This window comes from Oxyura jamaicensis, chromosome 2, assembly GCF_011077185.1.
Source record: "Oxyura jamaicensis isolate SHBP4307 breed ruddy duck chromosome 2, BPBGC_Ojam_1.0, whole genome shotgun sequence".
Classification (NCBI taxonomy): domain Eukaryota; kingdom Metazoa; phylum Chordata; class Aves; order Anseriformes; family Anatidae; genus Oxyura; species Oxyura jamaicensis.
In genome coordinates this window covers 24,392,158-24,411,467 of record NC_048894.1, presented here as the reverse complement: position 1 = coordinate 24,411,467, position 19,310 = coordinate 24,392,158, and the positions used below count along the sequence as shown (strand labels likewise).

Genomic DNA, 19,310 nt, shown 5'->3' with positions numbered 1-19,310 from the left:
CATTGATTTCTTCTGCATGCACAAATGCTCAACTTCATGAAACTTGTACCTGTGTTTTAGATGGGAGTAATTTAGTTTTTATAAATGAAAACTGAGCTACATACAGATATTGCACATGACACTATATCACACTATCTCACTAGCATTTTAATTTCCATAATGCTGAATGTATGTATCTTCTGTTTCTAGACTCTTACTGAGCTATATTTTAAAGGGCAGATACTGTGTATGAATATTTACTTTTATAATGATGTAAAGTTAATCTCTGTACTGCCCCCCTTCCACTTTGCATGTTGAAGAAAATGCAGAAGTAATGGAAACTATCTACCTATAACTGAAAGCCTACAGGTTTGCAAGTCCCAATAAGTCTCAACTGATTGCTGATTAACATGAAATTTTGTTTTATGTTTTAAGCAATTACTTTTTTCTCTTTTCTCTCACTATGGTATCATTTTAACAGCTACTGGAAACATGCTTTCAAAATAGAATTATTTTTTAAAAATAAACTGTAATTAAAGGTGTATTTTATTAACAGAAAGTGCAACATGCAGTTTTACTGCATATTTCTGAAATCTTGCCTTATAGTAATGTATTTACAGCATTTAAAGCTGAATTATCAATGTGCTTTACATAGGTTCTTATAAATTATTTTTGATTTAGAAAGACTTAGGATATTGTTTATACCTCAGCATCTCTATGAAGTTGCATTTTTGATATCAGGTCTTTCAAAGATGAAATGGTGCTCAGAAAAGCTTTCCTTTCCTCAAGCCAAGAATCTGGTCCTTGCTTAGGTGGTGACATCTCTCTTTCACCATACGGAAATTCAGTGAGAGACAGCACCTGTACGCCTTCATGATGGACTGCTCTCAGCAAACCCTACAATAAATACAAAAAGAATAAGTTGTGTCAATTTTAACAATAACGGTATTTCATACACATTGGAATACTGGTACTTTCTGTATTGATCTGTATAAGGAAACTACTTATGTTTCCTCATATCAATAACAGAAGTCTCACTCAGTTCTATATTAGCCAAGCAGTGGAACAAAGTTCTGTAAAACTTCCAGGCAAGCTTTGCAATTCATTTTTTGAAATTACAATTAAGCTAGGTATTGGTTGGAAAAGGCTTATCTTTTTTTTTTCTTTTCCCTAATATAATTAAAAGCACGATATCCTTATTGTTTATAATACACAAATTAATTTTCTTTCATAATATAGATATTATTCTACACCTATAATTATAGAACCTACATCATTATGTAATAGATATTATTACATTATTACTATATATTAATATATATTGTGCATTATTACTAATACACAAGAAATACAACACATTATAATAAGAGTTAAATTTTTCATATCCATAATTGAGAACAAACATGAGCTGTAGCTGTAGACTTAACAACCTAACATGAAATTCTGAGAAAGATTCCATGTTAAATGAAGTGGTATATTCTTTTTAACAAAATGTTTTGCTAGCTACAGGCATTTCTAATAGAATGTGTATCACTTCTAAACATTTTAAAATGTATTTAAATAGCAAACACTTTACAAATCAACTAAAAGGCTTGCTACTCATTAATCAAGCACTAAGCTTAGCTTTTTGTATTATCACTCTTGTTCCACAGTGGAAACAAGCAGCTCTATTTTACCTTAATTTTTTGGGGAAGCAAATCAGTTGAAGTTTCACCTTCATCTATTCCTTCAGATATTGTGTCAGATCCCTGGGTCTGAGCAAGATACATTCCTTGACTCCAGTCCGAACTGGAGTCTAAAATAAAAGGAGAGAAAAACATTAAAGCAGCATTACTGTGAAACTTTGAAGAACAGACATCAAAAAAATATATTTTTTTTTCCAATTTGTTATAACAGGAGGTTACATGTCACCACAACCAATTCTAAGCCTGAAGACTACCTGTTTCATAGTTTTTCTTTTTCAGTTTCAAAGCAGTGACATCAAAAAAAAACCAAACCAAACAAACAAAAGCCTAAAAATCCTTCCAACCGTGAAACTTTAAAATCCTAGTTTACTTTTAAAAGAAAACAACTTATTTGCACAAATGCATCTGCTAAATGACCCTTCTTAATATGCTTAGTCTTTGCCTATTAAAAGGATCATATAAATAATTTCTACTGCTGACTGACAGCCAGTACCTGTCATCATCTCTCATTGCCATGGAGTTGTAGCTTTGAATTCATCAAGACATGATGAAGCTATGCTGAAGAGATGCTGCAATATGTAAGAAGAATATAGAAACTCCAACTGGTAGAAAAAAATTAGCATCTGACACCTTGACTCAACACATCTCCAATTGGGTCAATCGTGCCATTTTTCTTCTACAACAGTTCAATAGAAATAGTATGCTCACTGCCTTTTTTTTTTTTTTTTTTTTTTGGTGATAGGGTTCTGCTTTGATATAGGGAATAGTTTATTTTGTTCCTTACAACACAAAAACTCTTCAACAGTAAACGTACTACTGAAAAAGCAAATTTAATTTTAATGGTGACCATCTGAAATCTAAAAAAAAACAAGCTTCTTACCACTAGAACCTCCATCTCTAGCTTGATACAGTGGAGAACGCACTAATCCAGAAATTGGGATGCCCTATATTTAGAAAAGAGAACAGTCAAACTTTGAATCACCTCACACCCACTCCCAGTAAGGGTGCTAATTCTCAAGAGCATGGAATTATATGAGTGTTTCTTTTTAGCTTCCCCTGCAACAAAAGTAATCAATATGGAGACTAGAAAGATGGTGTTCAATAGTGTGACCTACACTTGCCCCTGGTTCACAGAGCAGGCTATGTTCAAGACAGTAGCAGAAGGAACCATCTGATAGTTGAGCATATTCTCAAACTTAAATTGTTGAGGAAGGGGTTCAAAATATCTCCCTAGGTCATGGAAACATCAGAACACTTAAAGCCTTTATATTAATGAGGATTAATGGTGGTTCACACTTAGACTTAAAATGGGAATTTCTGTAGCAGGAGCAAAAGCCAAAAACAAAGTAGTTCAAATGAATAGGATACATAAAATAGGATACGTACCTCTTTAGCTTGCAGAGTCTCTATGACTTCCTTTAAAGCATTACATTCATCAGTCAATACTTGCACTGCAACAAATTTGTCTCTTTTTAATGCTTCAGATTCAGAGATATGCCTTGTCTCCATGTCCATGATTTCAGCAGCATGGAGTTCTTGCATTTGGTCAATTTTTTCATTAAATTCTCTTATGATCTCTGCAATCTCTTCTGAAGAACATCCACTTTGCAAGTCAATTTGAATTTCTGCATTTTTAACAAGGGTTGGTGAAGTTTCAATATAGCTGTTCATCTCCACATTCTTGTCTGTCTGTGAAGATGTGCTTTTGCTAATCTGAGTAGACTCACTTAGCAAATCACACATTATTTCTGCATCTTTTTTGCTTTCAGTTTTTGCCATTTCCTTGTCCTTCCTCACATAATTTGCCAGCTTCTCTTCTACATGAACTAGCTTCTCTTTGACTTTGCACAGATCTTCCTGAAGATGTACCAGACTTGCTTCTTTTACCTGTAAATATGGAGAATCTGAATTGCAGTCATGAAATACTTAGAAATACACAAAATCTAAACAATTGTGAAATCTATACAAATTGCAACTCAGTTTAGTCCTATTTAGAAGTGGCTATGACACAAAGTAACAAGTCTCATCTCTGATAAATACAGCTCTGGATCCACTATTGCATTATAGTGGACTGTAAAACTCTCTACTTTGGCATTAAATGTTGCTTAGGTCTACAGCATCAACTCTGTTCCACGGACGGTAGGTACTGAGTAATCATTTTTCTTAGTGGCATGCTCAGTTAAAGATATAAAAAAATCCAGCAAGCATAAAGGCTATTGTAAAAATTCAGTATAATCATTTGCTTTAAATACGTTGTAGAACAATCTGGTTCTTACTGATAGTTGTTGCTGAAGTTTTTCGGCCTCTTCTCTGTAACTGCTCAGCTCTTCCTTAGCAGCAGCTGCCTCTTCTTTAACTTTCTCTAGTTCAAGTTCATTACTAAGTACGTTTTCTTTTTGACTTTCCATGAGGTGTTCTCCTACCTACATGGTAGCACAAGATAGGGAAAATGGTTAAAAAAAAATCTTACAAAGAAGCACTGATTGCTTTCACATTGATTTACTAAAGGCACAAATGAAAACACCCTTATGGAAAACAAGTGTATGCTACTTAGCTTAACACATCTTCTAAAAATTAATACCGAAAGATCATTTTCCTAGATTAACTCCCCCAAAATTGGTTATATGTGGGAGAAAAAAAAAACATCTTCTGACAGTTCACTGCAAGCAGAAATGGGCTAGACCATCCAGAAAGCATACGGAGGAAGATCAACAGCCTTGGGAAATGATGTCTGATAATATTTTTGAATTGAGATGTATGACATTCATTCAATCTGCATTTTGATGAAAGGTCTTTGAACCCTTCCTGGTCCAGTACTGGGTTTCTTTGAACTTAGGCGTTTCATCAACCAAGCCCATGTTTTTTTAATTAAAAGCTGCTATAAGGCACTGTCAACTGTGAAGGTTGTAAAATCAGAAGCAACATACCCAGTACTGGACGGATGTATATTGGTAAAAGTTACCAATGGGAAATGTATTTCGAATCAAGGCAGGAAAGCAAGCAAAAGTAAACCAGAATGAAAATGTACATAAACAAAGAAAAATGTTCAGACAAATTGCCATCACTCCCTTATCAATTCTGAACCTTCTCCTAGAAGATTTTAAACATTTTGAGTTTTGTCTCTCTCCCTCCTTGCCATATGTGTAATTCACTCCATTACACGTCAATTCAAAGTAGGAATATGAAAACACGTGCTCAAAATTCAAAATCAATTAATGCAAAATGGAAATCGATAGTAGAGCTCACCTAAAACAGCATCTTTTTCTTCTTTGCAACCCCCTTGCAATAACAGAAAAATGAATATCTACCCCACACAGCAGAAAACTATTGCTAATTTAAAGTTTTTCATGCATTAGAGTTCGTACAAAAAAATGATTTTAGTGAAAACAAGCCAAAAGAAAAATGCTTATAATTACCAGATTTGTCCGTGTTCCTTCTTGCTTAATGTATTTCTGAATCTCTCTTCTGTGTTTCTCTTGAACCTCTTCTAGTAATTGCTGAAGTTCTATTAGTCTTTCTTCTTTCAATTTAGCTTCCTTTTGTGAAATTTTTACATTTTCTTTTTCTAGCTCCAAGTTACGATTTACCTTTGCCAGCTGGTCCTCCATCTCACTGAGCCTCTGTGTTAAGAGTAATAACTTTGATTCCATCTCATTTTCAGTTATACTACTCAAACTCTCCATTTGGAGATTCTTGCTCGTTTCCTCGACACATTTTGAAGCTTCCTGAATTTCCTGCATGAATCTCCTCTGCTCTTGAACTGCATTTAGCTGAACCTGACTCACAAGAGCAGCTGCAACTTTTTCCACTAGTATTTTCTCTAGTTCTATTATCTTATTTTTAAGTGCTTCTCTTTCAGCTCTGCCTTGCTCTTTCAGGTCTTTTATTTCACTGTAGGATTGGCACAGTTCTGAATCTTTTTCCTTAATGCATGCCTGAAGCTGCTGCAGTTGTACCTCCATCATGCTAATGGTGACCCTTGTATTTTCATCTGAAGACCTGAGCTGGGTTTGATCTGGCAATTCTATCATCTCACTTGAGCCTTCATCCACTTTCTCAGTTTTCCCATTGCTCCTGTCTTCTGTTTTTTCCTTGTCACTTTTCATCAGTGCACATTTATACTTCTCTGTTACTCCTTCATATTCTTTTTTTAACATGTTTATTTCTTGCTTTAGCTGGTTAATTTCTAACTTAGTTTCCTCAAGCTCATTCTTTGTTCGAGATGCCTCTACAGTAATATTTTCTACTTGCTTCTCCAAAACTTCTTTTTCTGCTAGAACTGTTTCAAGTGTATGTTTCAGACTGTCAGCATCCTCATGAGAAGCAGCACTGTCTGCAGGCAGTTTTTGTTCAATATTTGCCAGTTCTTGCTGAAGCTTATCAATTACATCATTCAGCTGCTCTATTTCCTCATCATTTTTTTTCTTCACACGTTCTTGATCGCTTCTCAGACATTCTACCTGGGCTTCAAGTTCCCGTATATGCTCATTTTGCTCTTCAAGAACCTGAAAACATAAAGAATAAAAATATTAATAACGGGTAATTACTAAACTTTCAGTTAAATCCAGTTCCAGAACTTCACGGCAACAGCATGATCACAATTTGCAATGTCTTGTAAAAGAAAGTATGTCACCAGTGAACTTTGTGATGAGATGTCTCTTGTAAAGCTCTACGAGAATCAAGATATCTTCACACAGGATTAATAAAGTAGCCTGTGATCTCTGTATGTAGGTGTGAAAGTATCAAATGAAGTGAAAGCATTCATAATACTCAGAGGTATGCTGACTACCATCAGGTTATCAGATTCCAATAGATTAAGTTTTGCAAAAACTTAAGTTTTTAAAAAACTTGCTTGTTAAATTGCAGTGGGAGTAAAATCTCATTAGAGGGTAGAAGAATACTGAAAAATCATTTAGAAAGTCAAAATAAATACAGACCAAATTACAAGTAGCAAGAATCTAAGAAATTAAAGTGGATATATTAAGAGAACGTCTAGGTATCTGAAATGAACAGTGCTTATACACTGGAAAGGAAAAAAGCAGAAGGAAAAGTGTCAAGAATATTCTGAAAGGGAGAGTATAGAATGAAATCACTTATGATACCTTATGGTACCTAAAATAGCTAAGAAAAGTAAAACTTTTTTTTTTACAAATATTATGAAGGAAAAAAAAAAGATGACAACTAAATTTAAACTAAATTTATTACTAAAATAGCTGTGCTTTTCCCTTTATCTCTCAGCATTTCATTAGGTTTAGTCAGTTATATAATAAAATGACTTTGTAATAGTTATAATATGTTTAAGAATAAATGAAAAATACGACCACATAAAACAGAAGGGCTAATTTGCCAACCAAGAACGTATTTTTAAAAAATCCAGAGACTGAAGAAAGCTCAAAACCACTAAAGAAAATGTGAACAAGGCATTGATTTTCAGAAGAAAAGAGCAGTGATCCTGCTGACTGCAATCCAGCGAGTGTAACAGTTTCTGTTCTTCATAACGTAATGGTGTAAAGGGCCACATAAGGCAAATACAGCAATTAAAAGAAAAGCACTTTGTGGCATGAAGATGTATACAGGACTAGGAAAGGGATTAATTAAGGATGATCTACTCTTTTTTTAATGCTGATATCATAATCAAGCCAACAGTAATTATTTAATGTCCTGGAAAATACGACTGAGTAAGATGATGAAATTAAGAAAATGGAACTTCACACTACAGGAAAAGAACCAATCATTAAAATGAATTATAACTAAAATCCTGGGTATTTTCCTCTAGACAAGGAATGTAATGGTCATTGTATAAAGCAGAATCATTCTAGGTTCTTGAAACATGATCTTTCCTAAATTCATTTCAAAGTTTTGTCACTATTCACTCAGGTTCATTACAAGTAAAAATAGCACAAACTTGGAAAAACTTGGTGAAATTATCCAGCTCAGTCAGAGCTCTATTCACTAAGACACACTGAATTCACTGAAAATGTTCTGGTAAACATTCAGCTACTGAGGGGCAGCAGAACTTTGATTCTTATTTTATAATATGGGCATTGGGAAAAAACCTTGGGGACTAAAAAAAATTAATGTTTAAAATGGGAAGAATGCCAAATTTTTCCATTGAAGAGATATAATATTTTTTCTGCAAAACTTGAGATTGGAGGCCTGTTTCTTCTATCACTTATATCAATACAAAATATGCAGTATATCCATAAAATCAAATGCATTAAAACTGTATAAAATAGAAGCAAGCCATTAGGAGATGAAGCTTATTTTCTTAAAAATATATAATTGAAAAAATAAGAAAACTACAGGTGTTGAATCTCAGTAAATAAGATAAGAATGAATCTGTTTGTTTCTTGCTCTTTTTTTTTTTTTTTTTTTTTTTTAATAGAGCACAGCATACTGTTTGCACATCCACCACATTTCAAACTGGATTGGATGCATGTCATCATACATTGGTATGATGTCAAAGTATTTACATAAACTTACAAAAATAAACTGCTAAAAACACCTGTAAGTACAGGTCCAGCAGGTGTCACTGAAACATAACACTGTAAGTCATCGCAGGGAAGATGATATTGAATGATGAAATTCAGTTCAGCTACCTATATATTCCTATGTTCAGAAGTATTAGAAGAATAAAGAACGAAGAATTTAAGACAGAAATTGAAGGAGAAATAAGGGAGAAAAATAAAGAGAAAACAAGTAAAAAGTATCCGTAGTAAAAAAAAAAAATGAGACAGAAGAGGAAAAAGAGAATAGTATTATAGCACTTTTGGATATTGAAGCATTCTCATTTTTATATTAAAGCAGCAACAGAAGAAACTGTGATTGATGGAGGGGAGGGAGATTTATTATTATTAAAGCTAGCAACATAACATGGGACTCTGAAAAAAGATTTCAAAAGTATGTACTTTGTTGTCAGTTGTGCCTTCAAGTTGCTGTTGCAGTTTTGCAATTTGTTCATGAAGATGATCTATTTCCTGCTCCTTTTCTTGCATGATGTGTGTGAGTCTCCCAGCCACTAAATGATGGTCCTTTATGGTGGCATCCTCAGATTTCTGCATAGCTAGTCCCAGTATTTCCATTTCATCCTACCAAAAACCAAACCAAAATAAAACAAAAACAACCCCAAACCATTTATAGTTGTACATAACATTTTCTGCATATTCTTGTATGAGTATTTAAGGTACAGGAGGAACAAACTGCATGGAATGAGAATTGATTATATGAGCCTTTTAGTATTTTTGAAGCTGAACTGCAAAATGCTCAAGATCAAGAAAATACACTATCTTGGCATTTTCTAATAATTTGTTTCTGGGGAGAAGAGAATATAAAGCCATAGGCTTCCCTGTTACACTATTACCTTAAACAATTTGTTTTCTTGTTCAAGCTCTTGCAAGTGTGTAGTGGATTCCTTTCGCTGAATTTCTAGTTGCATGTGCAATTGCTGAACTTCTTCATTTTTATTTTCTAGCTCCTCTCGGAACTGCTCCAGCTGTTCTTCAAGGTTTGTGACCTGTTTCCAAAACAAATGGTAAAAAAGGAATAGGCAGCCATACCAAAAATTAAATGCCATAATTTTCAAGTGTAATGTTAACTGTAAACCAGTGTGGTAGGGAGAAACAACAAAATGTGTACTCAGTGACATTCTGAGTCTTTAAACTGAATGTAATTTTAAACTCATTAAAAATCAGCTGAAATTACTATGAAGTATTGCTTCACTGGGGCACATTTTGATTCCAGAAACACCCTCTGCTTAGATAACTCATAAGCATTAACAGAGATGATAACAATTATCATGGCTCAGAATAGGAATTTTGAACAGGCATTTCATCTGTTCAAAAAAATCATCTGTATAGTTAGTTCACTATACTCAACAGAAAGCAAAAACTATCAGTCAAAAATATCAGACTGATATTATCATAGGAAACATGGAACATTGCACAGATATCTTACCTCCTTTTCCTTTCTGTCCACAGCTTCTCGTTCAGCTTGTAGTTGTATTTCAAGAGGTAATTCTCCCTTTACTATGATGGTGCCAAATTGTTTCCTTTCCTCCACCTTTAAAAATGAATCAAATTCAGTAACGTTACTTGCTTAATAATAAACAAATCAAAAGGATATAGTGCTTTGTTCTTGAAAAAATAAGAAAGGAGTAAACACATGGTAATTCTAGACCAAGAAATACCTTTTGCAAGTTGTCTGCACTGATTATTAAGGCTTGTTCCAGTTCTCTTATTCTGCATTCTAATTTCTCAATTTCTTCATTTCGTTCTTGTACATCTCGCTGAAGTTGCTCTTTAGAAAGCAAAAGCTCACTGCATTTGTCTGTTTTTTCTTTTAGATGGTTGGTTAGCTGTTCAACCTAATGACAATATGGCAAGAAAATTAATATATTGTAGTAGATTGGGAGGGTTTGTTAGCAATACTAACAGCATTCATTTTTACAGAGGAAAAAAAAAATCCTTTTTTTTCCTTGTAACGAAAATCCTCCTGTTTAGGTGAATGCACAATCAGGATATTGTAGTGCTGTATCTAACAAATACATTTTCAAAGCAGTCATGTGTTCCGTGCTATACCACCTGCTCTCTAGATCTGTGTCTTTCCGAAGGCTTCACGCCATCTAGTCATTAAAAGGCAAATAGTATGGCATCCTTTTGCAGTGCGCTATCAAGATATTTTTAACACCTAACATCTTATGCACATAAGCCTATAGAGCTCAATGTGATTGATCCTAGGGCACTCAAAGAGCTGACTGATGTCATTGCAAGACCTTTCTCAATTATTTTTCCATGGTCTTGGGAATCTGGAGAGGTCCCAGTCAACTGGAAGCTGGCAAATGTCCCAGTTTTCAAGCATGGTAAGAAAGAAGACCCTGGTAATTACAGGCCAGTCAGTCTCACTTCAGTGTCTAGTAAGATTACGGAGATTATTCTGGGAGTTACTGAAAAACACTTGAAAGACAATGCAGTCACTTATCATAGCCAATGTGGGTTCAGGAGGGCAAAATCCTGTATAATTTAGTTTGCTTTTGTGACAAGGTTACCCATCTAGTTGGCCAAGAAAACCAGCGGGCATGATCTTTTTGAATTTCAGCACAGCTTTCAATACTATTTCTCACGGTATCTTTCTGGACAAAATGTCCAGCATACAGCTATATAAATACCTAATATATGAACAATATGCTGATGGGTTGGGCTCAAAGGTTTATAGTAAATGGGGTTACATCAGGCTGGCAGCCAATCATTAGTAGGGTTCCGCTGGGCTCCATTTTAGGGCCAGTTCTCTTTTATGTTTTTATAAATGGTCTGGATGGAAGACTCAAATGCATGCTGATTAAGTTTGCAGATGATACTAAATTAGGAGATGTCATCAAATCTCTCGAAGGCAGAGAGGCCTTGCAGAGAGAGCTTGAAAAATTAAAGGGCTGGGCAATCACCAATTGTATGAAATTTTAAAAAAAGCAAGTGTCAGATTCCATAGGTGGGCCTGGGTAATCCTAAATGCACATACTGGAGGATGAAAGGTTGGAGAAGCAGCCTTTCATGGAAAGGGATCTGGGGGTTCTGGTTGATGGCAAGTTGAGTATGAGTCACTGCTGTTCTCTGACAGCAAAGAGGGCCAACTGGACCCTGGGGTGCACCAGGCACAGCATGGCTAACTGGTTGAGGGAGGGAATGAACTTTCTAAGTTAAGATATACAAAAGATACAAAGTCTCCATATGTCTATTACTAAAAACAATCCCAATAAACCCCAAAACACAGATTCAGCCCTATCCTCCAGCACTTTCATCTTTAGGGATATACTTTTCTGACTTGTAAATGGATGCAGCTTAGGTACACCATCAAATAACTTATGGTCATAGAATCATAAAATCATTTAGGTTGGAAAAGACCTCCAAGATCATGAAGTCCAACCATTAACCTAGCACTGCCAAATCCACCACTAAACCACATCCCTAAGCACCACATCCACACATCTTTCGAATACCTCAGGGGATGGTGACCCAACCACCTTCCCAGGCAGCCTGCTCCAATGTCCCACACCCCCTTCAGCAGAGAATTCCTTCCTAATATCCAACCTAAACCTCACCTGGTGCAACTTGAGGCCTTTCCCTCATCTTACAAACAGCCAGTTTGAATTTTTTGTCATATATATTCACTGAGTACAAGTAATAAAGTGCCTTACCTCTCTGCTTTGATGTTCATTGACAGGCTGACTCCTTTGCGGAACCTTCAGCTGTTGTTCCAGCTTCTGTATCTCTTGCTGGAACACATCTCTCTCATGTTCTCTGTCAACTGCTTGCTCCTGAAAGTTAAGGAATCATGTGGACACACCATTTGATTTTAAAATCTATCTAAACTAAGTATATTATTACCTCTTATTTCTGTTAAGATGAGGCTGGTAACAGTTTGCCAATGTTTTTATTTTTTATTTTTTTTTTATTTTTATGTAGCAGAACCTCTTGCAACTATGATTTTAAGCAGTTGTTTCAGCCTTCATAATTCATACTTAAAAAAATGAAGACAGCATAGGTACAGCCAGTATTGTTTCACAAAAGTGACAGTCTTTGTTTCTTCCGTGCCAGGTACACCACACAAATAAGCCATTATTTAATGATCTTTCTGACTTAATGTTTGTCTTTGATACATGTAGCATAAATGTAAATTACAAATAGGAATTAATTCTATATTAATATTGATGAAGAACAGGAAAAAAACACTGAAACAAACAAAACAAAACCACTAAGATTACAAATATTTATAAATTGTTTGAATTTTGCATTTCAGTTTCTCTTTTGACAAATTTCAGTTGCTATATCCTAGTCTGACATTTGTGAAATATTTTTATTTAGGAAACAATACACAAGTGGTAGCATCCAATGAAGGATCCCCTTAGAAGTCTGTCTGGTTTTACAAAGTGACATTATCAGATGCATTAAACTACCTCAGATAGTTTCTGATAGTATCATGCAGATTTTAAATTAAAAAATAAATAATATCATCTGCTGTTTCAGGGTAAACAAAAGAATTCTAGTTCTGCTATTAAAAATGACTACTCATTTTAGTACTCCCTGATTCTCCAGCTCATGTTATTGATAATCCCAAACCATACTGAGTTTATGAATATGACACTTGTAATAGGAATTTTAACTGCTGAATCTAGTCGTATTATGAAGCTCTTCTTTCAGTGTAAAAAATAACCTTGTACCTGAAGAAAATGAAGTAAGGCAAACACAGTTGTACTAAGAAGTATTTGGAGAAGATCTTTTCTTTAATACTGCTTAGTAATAGTGCAGAGGTGGTGTTACACTGTTATATTTATTGAGTATGAAATTATTCCACCCTACTAGTTACTGAAGAGTTGATTGAGAAGGCACAGAAATAATAGTATAAGACACTTAGTAGGAAAAAATGGGAAAAGAAGGAGGCAGGATGATGGTGTTGGTCAAAAAACAGCGTTTAGAACAAAATTGCTGAGACAGCCTATAGGCAGGAAGAAACACTGTACATTAAAGAGGCAACTGTCACTGTAAATGTGGCTGGCTGGGAGGTGTAGCTTAATAACTAGAGAGAGATTCTTAGAAAAGAAATGAAAGTAGTCTATAAAAGAAATTTAGAAAAATTACACTTTCATTTTCTAAGCACAACTGAACCTGAATACTTAATTCCAAAAGATCTCACTGAAACTCTCAACTATTATAAAACATGCAAATTCCACAAAGATTGTTACAAATGAAATCACAAAAATTTATTTTTCCCTCATGAATTTTTGAAGTTTCTCATTACTTTAAACAAAATTTAGGAAGCCTACTAATTTTTACTTAAAAATGATGAACAGTCCTGTGTAAATATCTCAGTCAAACTTTTAACTTTTAAAACACATTACATTATTGGACTGCAACCTATAGTTCTGTTTCCGTCACATGTTTCTAGGTATTTATTTGCTCAAAGTCTGAAAATATGAGCATTTGCTGCTGAAGCAAACCTCAGCACGTGCCCACCCACTTTCATGAAACAAGCCTTCTACCATACTTACATCGAGAAATTTTCTTGTTTTCTCAAGTTGCTTCTCCAAAGCCTGGTTTTGCTGCCTTAAGTCCATTAGTTCTGCATTTTTTTCTTGCTCTAGCTCAATAAACCGGTTCACTTGCTCTTCCAAGTCTATTTCCAAGACTTTCACTTGCTTCTGAAGGTCATCGTATTCTTTTTCAGCTTGACGCTGTACTTCAATTTTTTCTTTCATTAGCTTTTCTGTTTCCTCCAGTAACTCTGGTTATAATAAAATCACCATATACTACTTTCAGACACAAATAGTTAAAGTTATAAAGAAAAACCACTCCCCAGGGTTGTATGTATCCATGCTGTAGTCTGCAGAAGGACATGAACTGGTTTGGGTTTTTACTATTTTTTTTTTTTTAATATATGTTCTGAGAAATAATCAAGAGAACCACTACAGCAAATTCATACTAGAAGTACTATCCTTTAGATAGTCTTCAGAGAACTGCTAGTGAAGTGGTATCAGATCATTTCCCCATTCAAGTTTTATACAAATTAAAAAGTCCTTGCATAAGTGGCATAGAAAAGAAAAATACATTGATTCAAAATACAGCTAGTCAGCAAAAGGGTTAACAATAATGTACAGGAAACCCAATCCTCTTCTCTTCATTATCACGATTAAAATCTATCCCCTCCCACTCCTTGTCATTTAATGTAGTGCATATAAATAATTTGAAGAAAATTCTGAAACACTTAGCAAGGTTGCAGGCAGAGAGGGGACCTGTAACTGGACCTTTGTAAAGTCAATGACTGCATGCACAATTTTGATTCCTCATGAAAGTGCTGGCACGTATATAGTAAAGCCCCAAACCACTCTATTAAGATTCTTAAGCCACAGCCCATTAAATACATGTTAACTAACCATTAAGGCATCCCTTGAGGTAAAATCCAAACTGTAAAGTGCAATTACATTTGGAGAATCTTTAAACCACGATTGATAATTAGACAGAATACAATTTACTTTCACTACAGAAGAAATACCCTTTAGGCACCATCATCTTACATCATATTTAACCAATTCTCTTTTTCGGGTAACTATTATATGTCAATGTAACACAGTGTTTAGTTATCATAATGAATAACTTCACTATATTTGGAAATAAAAAGAAAAAAGCATACAAAAATATCCCTGCAATACCGTCTAAGTATATGTAATTCATAGGTGAATAAGATGATGGTTATTCATGAATTTGCTTATTATGCTTAGAAATTGTAGAAATGTTGTTAGCGAAACATAAAATTGAGTATGAAATACAACATCAAAGCTGCAGGCCAGTAAGAATTACAAGTAATGTCAGTAAGCCAAAAGCCCAATAATCCTGATTAACAACGTCAGTACGTTTAAATCTTCCACCCAGTTACAGATTGGCCATGCAACATACAAACACACCTGCTTGGGAAGCTGCATCGACTGCAGCATCTACTAGGCCTAGGAGAATAGAGAGAGAGAGAAAAAACAAAAAAAGAAGCAAAGTAATTCACATGCCAGCTATAGTTTTCTTGTGGTGCAACAACGTAAGAGAAAATGAAGCCAAAGAAAGTGTGGCATTTAATGACAAAGTTGTTGAGATAACTTAGGGAATGTGGTAGGTTATTCTGGTATGCATGATATAAGTACCTAAACATACATTTACAGAATTGTTTACAGTTGTTATACATTATAGTAACTTTAAAATACTTAGAAATATAAAGCATAAAACTTAACTGGAGTCATATGCAAGGATCATCTTTCCTATAAAGTAGCAAGCAACTGGCTGTTCTTAAAATTGCACTATTACACAAAATGGATACAGTTGCAAAAACAATTTACCAAACCAGCAACATTATAAATCGCCATAAACTTTTAAACATAAAATAAAATGCTAATTTCATGTAAGCTCTGCAATCCTCAAAAGAGCAGTACTTCTTAAACACCATTGTCCTAATTTTCTTCCTCTCTCAAATATTAATTTATTAGCTTAAGGAAGAATTAAAAGACACATTTACTTCATCTAAGCAAATACTTTTATTCCTGAGTAAGCAGTTAGGTGAAACTGACATATGTATCTGAAACTCTCCTACCATAACTTTTTTTTTTTTAATTTCTGTATTGTACTTTCTGGAGAACTGAGTAAGCAACTTTCATTACTGGTAACAGCCTTTCCTTATTATGCAACCCCTGTGCCATTCTTATTCAGACAAATTTGCTAAAAAAAAAAAAAAAAAAAAAAAAAAAGCATATCTTCAGTGCCTAAAATAAGTATGGACATCACGTTCAATCATATTCAAGTAGGTAAACTTGCTTGTGTCTCTAAAAGTCTACTTGGAAACTATTTAGACCAGTATTTTTGTACACAGGTGTCACCTTTCAGATACTGCATCTCCAGCAATAATATAAATAAAAGCCCATTTTCATAGGTATCAAGTTTTTGCTGACTTCAAGAGCAACTGTGATTGCTCAACCCTTCTGAAGATTCAGTCTTTTTTTGTTCGACTACCAAGAAAAAGTTATCTTGCTAGCATTAGGCACCAGGTATGAAAACACCACATTTTGTAATTTCACATTTTCATTAATGATTAAACAGAGAAAAGAAATCTAAACAATTTCACCACGATTACTTCTTTTCTCATTTAAAAATATAAGAAAATCTCATAGAAAGATTGTGAGAAATACGTACGCTGCTCTACTGGCCCCGCATCTGCTCTCATGGCATCCTTCTGTCTGGCAAGTAATTCCTTTTCTTCCTGGATCTGCTGCTGCTCAGCCTCTAACTCCTGCAATTTGTTACCTGTACGCAGTAGTTCTTGCTCAAGATGGTCAATTACATCTATTTTTTCCTGGAGCTGTTTTTCCAGAAATGCTTTTTCATCTGCATAACCATCAATGAGGCCTGTAGGACATCAATTTTGGGGTAGATTTAATAAGAATTTGAAATTTTTTCATGGTCAAGTCACCACAGTAATCTCATGTGAATGCACATACACGTTAGATACTCAGCACTTGAGAAATTCTGCTACTGTCCTTGGTTTTCTTAGCTGATCATCAAACAATAAAAATAATAGCACATGACAGAATATAAAAATTGGAAAATAGTGAAAGAATTTACATAGGAATCTGAAGAGGAGCTCTGGTTTAGCTTGATGAGTGATATTACGGCAGTAAGAAATGGCACCACGCTGGAACGATACAGAGTGAGCACAATGCTAAATTCTTAGGAAAAAAAAATCTTAGGAAAACAAAACTAAACAAAAACCAACAAACCAAAACAAAACTAAATTTCCTTGAGGGCTGTATAAACTAACCTAAGATACTGTAATGGTATAGGCCTCTTCATGAACGAGAAGTTTCACATCAGTACTTTCAGAAACATCTAACCACAGAACACAAGAGACCTTATTAATGTGCAACAGAAAGCTCTAAATATGTAGAGCACTCTAGAGAGGTGTGTTCTGTCTTGTCTGATACTGATGGTACTAGAGGACATCAGTCATACAATGCTAAAACTCTCAGCTGGACACACAACCCTATCTTAAAAGTTTCTTTGTACTAAACACAAAGAATCTATGTCGTGTTTTTTCCAATACTAAAATAAGCTCTGTCAGTATGAAGCTACAGTCTCGAGAGAGTATTTAAATGGATTTAACCCTGGCTTGAGAATACAGGAAAACTAAAGATGCTTCCATTGGTTGTCTGTGCAGGCAATGTAATACCTCTGTGTGCACTTACATCCACATCAGATGAAAGCTATCAAGAAGGAAATTAAGTAATAGTGGACTTTGGATGTACTGCCTGCAGAGCATAGGCCTGGTCCTATGCATATCAATCATGCTCTGTGGGCCAGTCTGTTTTTTCAGACTTGGATTCAAAGTGCAGAGGTGAATAAATGGACTAACTGTTGAAAAAAAGATAGTAAAGTAGAACCACAGAATCATCTAGGTTGGAAAAGATCTTCAAGAATATCAAGTCTTATGGTCAACCTGACCTACTGAGTCCCATCACTAAACCACGTCCATGTGTCTCTTAAATACCTCCAGGGATGGGGACTCCACCACTTCCCTCAGCAGCGCAATACAAAGGCTGAGAAACATGATTATAAGCATTTCAAAAAGTTGAGACAATACAAATTCTCGGACTTCCACTGTAATAGCTGATGTTCACAATGAGTACTTAGCAGACTGGAAGCTGAGAAGGCAGTCCCAGGTTAAATGGAGTGCCCGCATCCAACAAAAAGGTAGGAACAAAGAAAAAAATCTGGTAGGATCACCTGTGTTACAGTATTTGCTCTGCTTTTTTTTTTTTTCCTTAAAAGAGATGTAATGAAAGTTGTCAGACTTCAGTGAACAAATTGGCATTAGCTTTGCTATCACATTCCTTAGCTATGTCATATCTGATGCCACTAACACACCAGAGGTTTGAAAATGTCTCAGCTGCAGCAGTTTTTGTGATAAGAAAGAAACGATCGCAAATGACACATTTTATCTCAAGAGAAGACAGAGTACCATCAGATGTATAATGAACTAAGACGTTGTTTTGCATGCTTATCTAAGGAATTTGATAATGGAATGTAGTTTCTCTTTGTCAGAGTATGCTCACAGCTCAGTTCAATGAGCAGGAAAAATTAAATATAGAGTTCTACCGCATTTTTGTTTTGTTATATCAACACATAAAAAGGCACCTGTCATTTAGAAGTGAATTAATTTCAGAAGTTCTCTGAAAAATACGTTGAAAAAAGATTTAATGAATTCAGGAGTTATAGAGCATTAAAGCAATAAGAGGGAAAAATTAGCTGATTTTCTGCAAAAGACTGAACTGTATTAAGTCTCTGCATGTGATATATATCTTAAAAGTAACAAGTTTAAATGTACAATATATCTACTGAGGCCTGAAACTAAAATCAAGTTCTGTCTCTTATAATTCAGAACTCATGATGAACTATCAACACAGCCAGTAAGTCGTCTTATAACCTGACATTGCTATTGCTATGATTAAATTTAACTACCAGTTAAAACTTCTTGAAGATTTCCACTTTGTACGCTTCCAAGATTTTTTTCCAAATAAAACGTTATCAGATCAAAATCAGAAAAATCTGATTGCAAGGCATAGCTTCAGAGCTTCCACTAGATTTTTGCTTTTACTATACTTTCTTTCCTAGCAGAAATACTTACTAGCCCTACCTTGCATTACATTTGTAAACCCAAAATATCAGAACAGGCTGCCCAGAGAGGTTATGGACATTCAAAACTTGACTGGACATAGTTTTGGGAAGCCTGCTCCAGCAGACTCTGCTCTGATCAGGGGATTGGATTAGATGATGTGCCTTCCCAGCTCAACCATGATTCTGTGATTCTAAGTTGTTAATATTTAAGTTTGTCTGCACGTAACAAAATACGTCAAATTTGAGGATAACAACATGTCCAAGCTATTATTTTCAGTAAGTGGTAATAATAGTAAGTGATTAAAAATTAGTGAAACAAAGTTGGGGAAACAGAATCACAGAGTGGTTGAGGCTGAATGGGACCTCCAGACATCATCTTGTCCATAACTATCCAGAAAGCAGATAAGTTTGCTAAGAAAAAGCTTGCTAAGAAAATGTTCTAGTTTGCAGTTTC

The 19,310-nt window shown here is 34.9% G+C and overlaps 1 protein-coding gene across 8 annotated transcripts in view; it reads right to left on the bottom strand.

Annotated features, from left to right (window-relative positions):
• The window catches only part of AKAP9 (A-kinase anchoring protein 9), a 110,341-nt gene that overhangs the window by 14,468 nt on the left and 76,563 nt on the right, over positions 1-19,310 (bottom strand). For 4 of the 8 annotated variants that reach the window (XM_035319218.1, XM_035319219.1, XM_035319222.1 and 1 more), the window contains 14 exons: positions 16,379-16,591; positions 15,112-15,150; positions 13,702-13,934; positions 11,851-11,970; positions 9,850-10,026; positions 9,618-9,722; positions 9,025-9,177; positions 8,573-8,752; positions 5,081-6,169; positions 3,941-4,087; positions 3,051-3,551; positions 2,545-2,608; positions 1,656-1,774; positions 685-876 (listed from right to left, as the gene is read on the bottom strand). In XM_035319218.1, coding sequence (XP_035175109.1) covers positions 685-876; positions 1,656-1,774; positions 2,545-2,608; positions 3,051-3,551; positions 3,941-4,087; positions 5,081-6,169; positions 8,573-8,752; positions 9,025-9,177; positions 9,618-9,722; positions 9,850-10,026; positions 11,851-11,970; positions 13,702-13,934; positions 15,112-15,150; positions 16,379-16,591 — 3,332 coding nt within the window. The remainder of the gene's footprint in view (positions 1-684; positions 877-1,655; positions 1,775-2,544; positions 2,609-3,050; positions 3,552-3,940; positions 4,088-5,080; positions 6,170-8,572; positions 8,753-9,024; positions 9,178-9,617; positions 9,723-9,849; positions 10,027-11,850; positions 11,971-13,701; positions 13,935-15,111; positions 15,151-16,378; positions 16,592-19,310) is intronic. The other 4 variants (XM_035319220.1, XM_035319221.1, XM_035319226.1 and 1 more) reach the window with 2 other exon arrangements.